The 13,256-nt window shown below is 36.7% G+C and overlaps 1 protein-coding gene across 1 annotated transcript in view; it reads right to left on the reverse strand.

Annotated features, from left to right (window-relative positions):
- Positions 1–13,256, reverse strand: part of TTN (titin) — a 238,349-nt gene that overhangs the window by 197,921 nt on the left and 27,172 nt on the right. Inside the window, 13 exon segments of the mRNA XM_031058521.1 lie at positions 1,433–1,489; positions 5,761–5,949; positions 8,007–8,132; positions 8,220–8,504; positions 9,065–9,296; positions 9,497–9,662; positions 9,751–9,892; positions 9,979–10,239; positions 10,676–10,936; positions 11,076–11,336; positions 11,428–11,691; positions 12,153–12,413; positions 12,923–13,183. Of these exon segments, the coding sequence (XP_030914381.1) occupies positions 1,433–1,489; positions 5,761–5,949; positions 8,007–8,132; positions 8,220–8,504; positions 9,065–9,296; positions 9,497–9,662; positions 9,751–9,892; positions 9,979–10,239; positions 10,676–10,936; positions 11,076–11,336; positions 11,428–11,691; positions 12,153–12,413; positions 12,923–13,183 (2,766 nt within the window).

Below are 13,256 nucleotides of genomic sequence, written 5' to 3' on the forward strand. Positions count from 1 at the left end.
CCCGCGGCGGGACACCAGCAGGGAGGCGGTGGACTCGGCTGAGCCCTCAGTGTTAATGGCGAATACCCTGTAGCTGCCGGCGTCGTGCTCCCGCACATCCCGCAGCTCCAGGCTGGTGCAGTGCGTGTGCTCCGTGCTCTCGGTGCGAATCACCTTGCGGCAGTCCTGGAGCACGGGCCGGTTGTTGTGGAACCAGGCCATGTGCGGGGCCGGGCACGCCACCAGCTTGCACCGGAACAACGCGGGGTCCCCCTCCAGGACAGACCTACACTTCAGTCCCTGTGTGAAGATGGGTTTACGGTTCTGGGGGCAAGCCAGCACCGCCGCTGTGTCGTGTCCCTCGAAGTCCCCGCTGCGCTGTTCTGCAAGAGAAGGAGACCGGGTTACAGCATGTCACGCTCTGCCTACCACCTGGTTGTAAAAAAGTAGCAATATATTGAAATAAAAAATGGGCATGCAACAGATTTCATCACACACCCAGGAAAAAAAGTAATTCACTCACCATATTTGTTCGAATAAACGCAACGCCTTGCTCTGTTTTAAAGATTGACACGAAAATCGTTCGTTGTCTGTTCTTTCTTCAGACTGGAAATTTCTTCTTGAACAAGCAAAAAAAGAATTTCAAAATAACATGTTCTTCTGTGTATATGTTTTTGTTGCCTGGAAAAGCTGTGTGTCTTTGGGTGGCAAAGAAGAAAATCTTACCTGACTTGCAGACAGTAGAATAAACGCCCTTTCTGACCCCTCTGTTTGTAGATATGTTCAAACAATTGAAAAAAAATAGTTTGAAATATATTTTTTAAAAAGTAAGTAACATGAAATGAGAAGGCGTTTATTCGAACTAATACAGCCACTAACTCCACAGTGTTATGCATGGGGGGAAAAGCAAGCAACATGAACCACGTATGCTATCTGCAAGCCAGGGTAAGAGATGTACAATGATGAATTAATGTATGTAAAAAAAGTGCGAGGAATCAATGGGAATGTGTAGTTTTCACATAACCTAAACAACAAATGCTCTGTAGTATACTTCATCTATCCATCCAATAGTGTCCATTGAACCTATTAATGTTAGGCTGCTAACTTGTTTAAAAGTAATAAAATTAAGATTTGTATAACTTCCTTCTGAAGTAAATTATTCCATGCATTCAAAAGGAAATGGAACATATAAGAGCTCTGTGAACAGCTGCAAAGCATGAAGTAAAAGTTAAAAATATGGCTGCACAATAATAGATTTGAAGTTTTAAACATATTTTAAAACTTAAATAACCTTATAATGCAGGTAACCCTTTGCATATCAAAACAAACATGCAACATGTTCCAATATGCTTTAAAGTGTGTCTTTCCCCATCAGACACTTCATGGAAGCTGATAAAACCTTTTCACAACATTGCTAATTACTGGTAATAATTATTCTCATTGGTTATTGTACCTTTCACTTCCATTTCAACCTCTTCTTCTAGCTTCTCATGAACAATTTTTTCAGGAGCTAGAATAAAAAAAGACAAATATTTTTGAGCTATTATTGTTAGATGTGCCAATCAACACTTTATATAGTAAAAATGTCCAATCTGTTTTGCAAATAGACATAAATCCACATGTACACACACATAAATGCATGCCAGACAATTCAAACACTTGATAAATTTTGAGAATAAAGTAGTCAAATATTTTCAAACTTGTTTGCAATGTACATTTTTCTGTAAGATTTGCTTTCTTTTTGCAGGGTGGGGGAAAGTTTCTAAAACAACATGCCTTTATCATGCTGTAAATCCCTGAGAAAACAGTCAACAATCCACAGACTAATGAGATACTTCTCGTTCCTTATCATCTCCTAGGGAATGAATGTAGTGGAATGCAGTTATGATGCTATGCATGAGGAATTGATACTTGGAAGGAACATGCAGTTGCCAACCTGTCACTTTCAGATGGGTGCTGCACTCGGCTTGTCCTGCAGGGTTAACTATTCTGCACTTGTATATACCCTCGTGGTCCTGACCAACTTTCAACAATCTTAAACTGCACAGTGACCCATCGTGTTTAAGGGAACACCGTGCAGACTCCTCAACTATTAGCTGATTGCACAGCCAGACTACGCAAGGTGTAGGCACACCTTTCATTATGCAAAAGAGAAACGCATCATCTCCTTCTTTTACAGTGGTTTCTGAAGGCAGAGTTTCAAGAAACTCTGGTGCTTTGGCGTCAGTTTCTGTGATGTCTTCACATGGCACAACATCAGGATAGTATACTCTGTTTCTTTGCTTCTCAGTTTCATGTGGTCTTTGGGATGTAGATATAAACAAGCTTGAGGTTTTCTTTGAAGATTCTTGCTTAACTTCAGATGCTTTAAACTGACAATCTTTGGCTGCTTTAAAGCTTTTAGAATCTGATTCAAGAGTAATTTTTGTTACTGCTTTGGCTTGTGCTTCTTTTGCTAGGTAAGAATAAAGTTAGGAAAAGTATTAGGTCAGATGTTTTGCAGGAATAAAAAACATCCTTATACTTATGGGGAGAAAACCCAGTAATTAGTTTTGATAGAATATGCTGTATATTAGTGCTAAAACAGTGCTATTAAACATGAGTGATGGCACATTTAAGAGCTCTAGCCCTGTTAGTCTAGTTCTAGTTACCAGTTAAGCCTGTGGGTCTTTCCCACAGTGACTAAAAAAACCCGCATCTTTGCTTCTAATCTAGAGCCTTTATTCGGAAAGTAGCAGCAGAAGATTATGTAAAGTGCTTTTGGCAGCTCTGTAGTGAAGAAAGAAGTTTCAGTACTTAAGAGCCAGATCAACAGGGTCAATGCCCTTTTCATTATTCATCCTTATTTTCTGGTCTTGATTCCTTTTAACTCATCAGAAATACTATCACCTGTGGTAACAATACATTTTTGGGTCTTCTCTAGTGGTAACACTACTAACATTTTAATACATGGATGTCAGGAAGAGGTAGAAGGAGTTTAAGCAAAAAGTAAACACATAATATATTAGGAAGAGTGAAAGGTAGAAGACAGTTCAGTATTGCAGTAATACAATACTTGCACCCATTAATCCTTTCAAGTACATTAACTTATATTGCAAACTTTGGAATTGGAATCTTGAATTTGTTGGAAACATGCTGGAGTTAGAAATGACCTGGTATCTAATTCAAAATTGCATCTGACATTCTTTTCTTCCTTAAACTCCTGCTTCAGGAATTAACAAAATATAAAAATTCCTACAAGTTTGTTTTTCTTTACATCTCACTGCATATCATGAAGGATATGAGGAATAAAAAGCCTGAGACACCTGTGACTTTATGGGAAGAGGCACAAAGTTACAGTACCAACTTCCCAGTACTGCACATGTTACTTATAAATAGAGCAGTAAATGTGAAGGAAAAACTCCAGAGCATTATTACTAGAGCTTTCTCAATTAAATACTGATAATAAAGGTAATAGTAGTGGGCTGTAGGCAGTTATAATGAAGCTGCAAAAAGTAAGTAAAAATGTTAAAAGTCAGATAACCACCTTTGACTGTTAGTATTGCTGAAGTTGTTGTCCCTCCATAGTCATTATACACAGTACAACTGTACAGTCCTTGATCTGACAGCTGGGCATTTAGGATTGTAAGCAGAAGAACATTTCCATTTTGTGATATCTTCAATTTTTCAGACAATTCTATCTTTTTACCTTCATGGGCCCAAAGAAACTCATAGAATTCATTTTCTAGGGCACATATGAACTGAGCAGTGTCACCACATTTCACAGTTAGGTCTCTGAGTTGCAAGAGAATCTTTGGAGGGACATCTTTCTTTTCTTGAGAGGTCATCATAGAGATTTTGGTGCTCTGAGATGTTTGAGAAAGGACTGAGGTGTGCATAGCGTTAATTTCTTCAATTGATGTAGCCTTCATGGTCAAGCTTTCTGATACACTTTCAAAAACCTGTACATGCAGTTCCTGTGATGGTTGTTGGACTGATTTAAATTCTTTTTGATAAGTTTCAGCGTTCTTCTTTGTGAGAGGAGAAACATGAAGTTCTGATATAGACTGTGACTGGATAGAGTCTTTTACATCTTTCCCAGAACTTTGCCTATCTAGGGCTTGCACTGTGTAATCAAGTAACAAAAACAACAACATTAGTATCTAAAGAGCTTTACTGGGCCATGCTCTGAACAAAATCAAACAGCATGGAGGATGAAAATGAATGATCTTCATTTGAAAACACAGCATGCCAGACATACTACTCTGTTGACACAGAAGTTATCCATTCACATGTATGAATAACAAGTGATGCCTAAACTAGTCATGCAGTTGCTACTTGGTTGGTGCTTGTCTCTTCTGTCACCAAAGTGGTCCATTTTAGTACTGGAAACTTAATGGCACTTCTAAGGAGGTATTTTCTTTTTTATCTTTTTTTTTTTGTTACAGAATAGTGCAAAATACCTCAGTCGCTGCTATAAGATCATTAAACCACTTGTTTTAAAATCCTGAATGCCTTCATTAAAGCATTTCTATTCTTTGACCTATATTGAGATACAAACTTGAAAATTTCCAAATGTTACAGCTTAAAGACAAGAAATGAGAGTGGCTGGGTTACTGAGGGTTCTATTAAAGTTAGGTGGGAAAGAAAAGGTGTGAAACAAGGAAAAAATTAGTAACAGCATAAAAGTGTGGTATGCAACAAATTGAATCCCTTTGAAGTAAAAATGGGGCTTTACCTTCTGCAGTCACTGTAAGTGTAGCTGTACAAGTTGTTTCTCCAGCACTATTTCTTGCCTTGCAAGAGTATTGGCCAGCATGCTCTAAGAAAGCATCTACTATTATCAGTATAGCTGCGCCTGTAGACTCATCAAAGTGGAAAACTAAGTCTTTTTTTGGCAACATGAGTTGTTCATTATGAAACCACAGGATTTTTGGTTTGGGCCTGCCAGAGACTCTAGCTTGAAATCTGACTGATTCCCCGCTGCATACCCTGCAGCTTGAAATAGGCTGGATAAAGGTGGGCCTTTGGCCAATAGATTCCTCCTTAAGTGAAACAGATGAAGAAACATGCCAAGGGGACTCTGATGTAACTTCTTCAACATTTTTAAATCCTGAAAAGAAGCATGCCAACTTTTAATTTCTTACCCTACACTACAATGAATTTTCTCTCTCATTCAAGTTTTTTTTCTAACTCACAACAGCATGAATTATTCTCATTCATCATTTATAAAATCTAATGCAAAAAGAAAACAAAATATTTATGGTTAAATAATATCAAGAACAATATAGAACAGCAAATTCTCCAAACAGTATTTCTGCTCTAAAATTTTGATCAATGTTTCATTAATTCATATGAATGTAAAGGATTTCTTTTCAGTTGCCCACGTACCTGTTACATACCTCTATTTGAGATGTTTTTCAAAACCTTCAAAGTAATTTATTTCACACAAAAACTACTAGATTGTCTTCACAAGGCAAATCAAAGAATGTGTAGGCAAAAAAATTCCATTAGAAAGAAGGTTTTTACCATCTTTGGTGCATGTCAGACTTTAAGACTGGAGTAAATGAAAAGGGGGCATGGAACATGAAAAAATCTTGAAATACTTTTTTCTGTTCATGACATATATTCTGGAGACATAAATGTATGCTGTGGACATTGTAAATGGCAGCAATTAATTGAGTTAAAAGACAACATGACAGACAACAACTCACATATCAGTATCAGTGTATATTAAGATGATTATTGGAACATGACCTGAACAAGACAACATTTTAATGGATTTTTAATGGCACAGTGTACCTTCTAACTTCAAGGTGGCAGTGCTGGTCACTTGGCCTACAGAATTGCTGGCCACAAAGGTATAGATCCCTTCATCCTCTGGATAAGCTTCAGCAATCTCCAGCTGGTAAGTGTCTTCAAATTGAGTCATTCTGAAAAAACGTGATGGCTTGATCTCCTTCTCTTTGCTGTACCAAGACACTTTCAGATCTGCTCAGGCAAAAAACAGTAAAGAAAAAGGTCTAAGTTATGATATTATACTAGCAAGTAAACAATATATTTATATTTATATCTTTCAAAAGTATTAAACACAAACATTTAAATTTAAATGTGCCTTGTATTATTCTGGTAAAATATGATGAGTGGAAAGTGACCTACTTGTTGCTTTAGGTTTTGATTTGTGAGCTGGAAATATTTGTATGGGAAAATTGATTCTGGTGCTGATATATTATTGACTAAAAATCATTCCTCCTTGACTCTCTTAGTGCAAAAATTTAAAAATATTTTTGTACAGCTAAAGTCAGAGAAAGTATCTTTTTAAAAATGTGATTTTGCTACAGTTGCATGATTAAACAGGCTATAAAATATCTAGCTTGAGCTAGTCAGGTTAAGAAATTAAAACAGATCATTCTTCTGCTAAGCACAGCACTTTCCCTCTTTTTGTTGCAAATATTACTTGTCATATTTCTCAATAAATATTTATATATTCCTATATAAAATGTATTACTTGTACCAATTCTTGTAGACATAGGAGTGAATTAAAGCAGATTTTAGCTTTTTCTCTCCATCTGTCACTGTACTACATCATCAGTCATATGTTGTTACTCAAGCAGTGTGTTATTACTGTTATCAGAAGAGTGTTTTCAATAGCCAGTTGCTCAATGCCTGCCATTAAACAATTGTACTTGCAGCAACCATGTGTTACCTAACCTGATATAAAAGGTTTTTATAACACAAGTGAGAGGTATGCAAATGCATTTGGATAGAGTATTCAATAAAGGAGATTTTCAATAGGAAAAATTTCTTCATTGCAAGGATTGTCAAGCATTGGAGCAGGCTGCCCAGTGAAGTGTAGAGTCACAGTCCCTGGAGGTATTTAAAAGCCCTATATATATGGTTAGGGACATGGTTTATTTCTGGACTTGGCAGTTCTGGGTTAATAGTTGGACTTGATGATCTTTGAGATCTTTTTCCACCTAAATGGTTCTATGATGGGTGATCTAGATGAAAGGATCCTTGTATTCTGTGCTGTAAATGCAGCTTCCACATTCACAAAAATACAGTTCTATTAATACAGTTGTATTAAAAAATTACACTAGCATGCATTGCACAAAGGGTGGGCCAGTATTTCCAACATATGTTTTCTGAAGCAGAATCAGATTTGTTCTAAAGCTTTTTTTTTTTTAAATGGAGTATTATTTCAAGGGATAGTAATGCAAGTTATATATATTTGCATATATATGTGTATAACCAATTTGTATTCATTTTTATAGAGCTGTCAAATAGGATTATTTTTTAATTTGGGGTTTTGTTTGTCTTGAAATAATAATTAATAATTTTAAATTCTTTGGGTTGTGATCTGGATCTTACTCTGCAGTTAACTATGTGGATATTTCACTAGTAGTCATACTCAAGGCCATTTGCTAAGTGGAGAAAAGTAGCTTGATTTGAATGTGTGTTAAGGAAAAAGATATTTTAATTGCAGAGTGACATTCTATGTGTCTAAATAAAAAAACTTATTCAAGTAAAATCTACACCTCAAAGGACAATTAGCAAACACTTTTTGTGCTAGGATAAAGAAAGTAACCAGAGTTTAGTGCTTGCAGAATGATACTTAGAAATATTAGGAGAAAGGTTGAGTCACAGTTTCAGTCAGTTTGTGTAGTTAAGGACATGGCAGTGTGTGTCTTCAGAAATTCATGTTCATTTGATGCAGTACTGCTTTTCTCTCTGTGTCTTACTCACTGACAGAGTTTTCTAACTTCAGTTAGCAGTTAAAATGCTGAGAAGTTTCCAAAGATAAACTCTGAGAAATTATGATAAACAGATCTTTTTAGAAACACTTAAGATGTTTATGACAGTTTAAAACTTCCATGCTTTGACATGCTTAACTGAAACTTGTCAGTAACACTTGGCTGTGTGTGTATCAAATATCTGTACTTCTAGGGGAAGACTGATCTGAGCATATATATTGCTGATATTTTTTCCGAGTTCAAGATGAAAAATTTTGCGAGGTGGAGAGATGTATAGGATGTCATTAAACCCACCTGTTCCAGAAACTCTGCACTGAAAACAAGCGGAATGTCCCTCAGATGTAACAGTATCACGTAGTGGTATTACGACAGCAGGTGGATACACTGGCATTTCTAGCTCAGGAGAGACAACTTCTGGGACTAAAGAAAAAGAGAAAAAAGTAATTTTTAAAGATGAAGAATGAAAATTTCATTTCACAAATGTTGTTAAGAGCATAGGAAACTCACTTTCGACTGAAAGTGAAGCTGAAGTTGTAGCTACTCCATAGTCATTTTTCGCTTCACAGGTGTACACTGCTTCATCTTCAGGGAAAGTTTCAATCAGCAATAGAGTATATTCTTGTGCATCATGAAGAAATTTGCACTTGAAACCTGGAGAAAGCTGTTGATCATCTTTGTACCAGGAAATTTTGGGCTGAGGTTTGCCTGATACAATAGCACAAAAGCGGGCAGGTTTGCCAGACTCCACAGTAGTTGGCTCTAGCTCCCGAATAATCTGGGGTGGCTCTGGAGCTGGAAATTGGGGGAAAGTGAGATGGCAAAAAGACAAAGGAGAAAGAAGGAAAGAGAGAGAAATCTCATTATTGATATTATTAGTGATTGAAAATTATTTGCAAAGGATTAAGCAAAACAAACCCTTATTATTCCTAATCTTATGAGTCCATGAAAATCTGCCCTCATCCCTGATACAGGGGGAATGATTCAGCAGCAAGTGCCTTAACATAATTAGCTGTGTTAGCGTGTTTCTGGCAAAATATGTCCAATAATTGTTAGGTTGATCACTCTGGAAAGGCATACTTGTCCATTTGAACAAAGTAGTTTTATTTAGACTCAAGAATTTTCTGGCCTAAGTAAATACCATAGGAAAAGAACTGCTATGGTATTTTCATCCACTAGCCAGCTACTTCAATAGGGCAAGAAACATCTATGTACATGAGGAATTCAGTAGTGTTCCAAATGATCTCTTTGAAATTTTTTTCTTTGAAGAGTTAGAATTCCAGAGAAGCCATATAAAAATCAGAAAACTGCTGAGTAATAAATACAGTCAAAACATTGGTTGTGGGGCCACATACCATTCACATAAAGAATAACAGAACTCCTATTCCGTCCCGCAACAAAAGTATATTCCCCAGCGTCAGAGTAAGTGGTTTCAAAGATGCTCATTCGATGGACTCTCCTTTCCACCACATATTTGTATCTTTCCTCATATTGGAAGTTGATCTCAATACCATCCTTGTACCACTGTGGTTCTATGTCATCTTCATTGACTTCAAATTCAATTTCAGCTCTTTGTCTCTCAATGACCTTTGAAAAAGAATAAATAATAGAAGTAATATTGGTTTGTCCTCAGGTCTCACTTTCCAGTTTCTTAGGTGCAGGTTCTGACCTTATGATTACAGATTTTTGTGCTATGACTCTTTCTGGTTAGATATTATTGCTCTTCCCTTGCATTACTCTTTGACTGACAAAGCTATGAAATATTTATTCATCTGTATAGGCCTTACCTGAATATCTTTCTGGGCACTTCTGATGCGAATGTCACGACCTTCCACAATCAAATTGGCACTGGATGTGTTTCCACCTGCTACTACAGTGTACTGACCAGCATCAGACATCTTTGTGGAAGCAATGATGAGACGATGGACATATTTCTCTCTCTGAATTTTCATCCTGAGCACATCAGAAAAGAAAGTGAGCTAGATATTTCCTGGGGAAAAAAACACTCCAAAAGTTAATATGGTGTACAACAATAATTTACCTATCACCAATCTGGAGTTCTTGACCATCCTTCATCCACTGGACCTGAATGTCAGGTTCTGAAACTTCACATTCAAAAATAGCCCTCTTCTTCTCCACCACTTTGATGTCTTTAATATGCTTCCTAAACTCAATGTGACGAGCTAGGGCAGAAAAAAAGTAGAATGAGTGCTGTGATGATATTTAAGCCTGAGAAATCGCTAAACATACAAATCAAGAGAGCAAATACCTTCCACATATAAAGTGGCTGATGAAGCTGCTTTTCCAGCAACAAAAGTATATTCTGCTGCATCACCAAAATGCACATTCCTTATGGAGAGGGAGTGTGTAAGCTTCTTAGTTCGTATCTGGCATTTATCAGTCGATTTTATTTCTACTCCATTCTTTAACCATTTATATGAGATGCCTTCATAATTAACAGTAACTTCAAAGGTTATTGTATCTTTCTCTTCGGCATTGATGTCTTTGAGCATGGAGGTAATTAGGATGGCTAAAAGGAAAGGAATGGACATAGTTTGCTTTTTTTCCATTCTGTTTTACTTTATTTTAAATGCATGTTAACCAGATTAGAGATGCTTCAACTTCTTTAAGAAGATTTTGGAAATATGAAAACGTACATTTTGTGTTCAGAATCAGTATTACAATTAAATGTTCCACAACTACTGAATGACATAGGAGTCCAAATTCAGTCTCCTATGGTGACCTGGCATTTAGGCATATTGGCCTAAAGATAAGAACACAGGATCTGACTTTCAAGTTCACCACTTCTAAATCTCTTTAAACAAATGCTATTGTGGCTACTTAGTGTTGCTTAAAAACACCTCTACAGTCTGCTGGTTTTGTCAGAATATCATTAAGTCCCTGTGTTAACACAAACTTATTACTGGTAACTGTAAAATATTCTGGTTAATTTAATTTTTACATACGTTTTACAGTCAGGGTTGCGCTGACTCTATCATTTCCACAGACAAAAGTGTATTCTGCAGAGTCTTCACTGCTTGTGTTCATTATATTGAGCTGATGGAGTTTCCCTTGGACAACTATTTTGAACTTGTCACTCATTTCAATCTCCACACCATTTTTCAACCAGACAGCTGGCACATTGAAATGAGAAACTTCACATTCAAAAGAGGCAGTTTTGGTCTCAGGGATCTCAATATTTTTCATGGTCTTTGTGATGTGTATGCCTAAAAGGATGGGGGAAAAAAAAAGAATTTTCTAAAAGTTAGTATATTTGGAAGATTGCAAAAAACCAAGAGTAACAGGCTATGAAGTTGCTCAGTGTTGGTGTAACAATTCATGTAAATACTTTCTTACAATACTTACTTTCCACAAACAGTTTTGCTTTGCACTCAATTTGCCCAACAAGAGCTGTGTATTCCCCAGCGTCATCAGGAGATATGTTGTGCAGCATAAGCTTGTGAACTTTCCTTTGAGAGATCATCTTGTATTTATCGCTTTGTTTAAGCTCAATATTTTTATGGAACCAGCGGACTGGTACAGTATCATGGGAAACACTCAGTTCAAATGAGACAACAGCATTTTCCAAAGCAGTCACATCCTTTGGCTTTTTGATGATCTTGACAGCTTGAGGAAAAAAGTTAGCGATATTCAGCACTGTGTATGATATGAATTCAAAACACACATTACAGCAAATATTCAAACCAGAATGGCTTACTTTCCACATGAAGTCTGGCATTTGCTCCTATTTTTCCAAGTTTGAAGCTGTAAACAGACTCATCAGTGACAACACAGTGTTTGATTCTCAGTGTGTGAACTGTTCCTTTCACTGTAATTTCGTATTTGTCACTTGATTCAAGTTCAACACCATTTTTAATCCATAGAGCTCCTTTCACATCAGGGTGGGTCAGTTCTACACTGAAAACTGCCTCCTGTGATTCTGTCACAGTCAAGTTCTTTAGTGTTTTCTTTATCTTAACAGCTAGAAGAAAATAAAAGGAAGAAATAGAAAAAAAATGAAGAAATAGGAAAAAAAAGTGACAAAATAGATCCAAATTAAAGCCTAAAATTTAATCTTAATAAAACTGAATAATGGTGCTTCGTTTTATTTATATAGTAATTTATACACTTTCCAGCAAAGTAGTGTGCTGGGAAGACAGTAAGGAAGCTTTACTTGTAGTATCCATGAGAAATGTTTGTTTTCTGGAGTTATTGGAGTTTTATTTGTCTGTTCTGTTAATTGGTTGGATGGTTGGTTGGTTGGGGATTTGCTTGTTTAGTTTTTTGTCATTGTTGTTATTGGATAGGCTCAGGGTTTTGTTTGTTTGGGGTTTTTTATTTGATTTATTTTATTTTGCTTGTGTCTTAAGGCCTTGTCCAAGATAGAGTGAGTGATGCTGGAATAAGTCTCAAAGACATCAGTTAATTATAAAAATTACTTACCTTCGACCTTCAGTTTGGCAGATGTCTTTGAGCTTGCTATTTCATAGCTGTATTCCCCCATATCCTCCAGTTTGGTCGCAGGGATAACAAGCCTTCTTTTCGCACCATCAGATTCAGCACAGTACTGATCTGTCGTAGCTAATGGTCTACCATTTTGTAGCCACTGGCCCTCTGATTCAGGATTTGCCACCTCACATTCAAACACAGCTGTCTGGGACTCAGCCACAGTCAGGTCACTGAGAGGTTTTGAAATGGCACCGCCTGTTGGGAAGTGAAAGCATGTTCTTTTGTTGTGTTGCTGTTCAGCTTTCCCCCAAACAGAAATGAAAAATACATGCCGGAATTCTTTGCCCTAATCTGCAGCATGCCCATACTCATTCTGAGCTCTGGGAAAAATCAGGAATAGAATATGACCTGAACATTACAAAAATATGTTTCTTATTTCCATCCTAGTTATTATCTTTTATTTTATCATCAGCGCAGGTTTACTGAGAGCACACAGGACAAAACCTCTTCTTTACAGTAATTACATCAAAAGCATAATACAGCATTTCATACTGTGCTTCTAATCTAGCAAAATATATTAACACAGCAGATCTGAGAATTCAAATTATACCAATCACAAAAGATAAGGGGAAAGGCAAGGAGAACATAAAAAAAAAGGATAAATTAAAGATAAAGTCCAACTGGAACAGCACTATTGCTCCAAGCCCATTAGGTACTTTCTAAATCACAGTGAAATAAAAACCTTGGACTTTAACCCTACTAACCTGCTACTATAAGCTTCCCAGATGTTTTCTTCTCTCCAGCATAAAAGACATATTCTCCTTCATCATCTTTCATCATCTTCACCACTGTCAATTTGTATATTTTGCCACGTGCTTCAATTTTATATTTAGGACTGGCCTGTATGGGTTGGCCTTTGAAATGCCAAATTACATCAATCCCTGAATGGGAGAGCTCGACCTCAAAGGACACATTCTGTGTTTCAGTGCAGGTGATGTCATGAAGACCTCTAATAATCTCAATTTCTATAAAAGAATAAATTATAAATTTATTAGTTGTCTCCACTAGTTTTGTTTTCAAAGAAATAATTTCACAAAG

Source organism: Geospiza fortis, unplaced genomic scaffold, assembly GCF_000277835.1.
Source record: "Geospiza fortis unplaced genomic scaffold, GeoFor_1.0 scaffold112, whole genome shotgun sequence".
NCBI lineage: Eukaryota > Metazoa > Chordata > Aves > Passeriformes > Thraupidae > Geospiza > Geospiza fortis.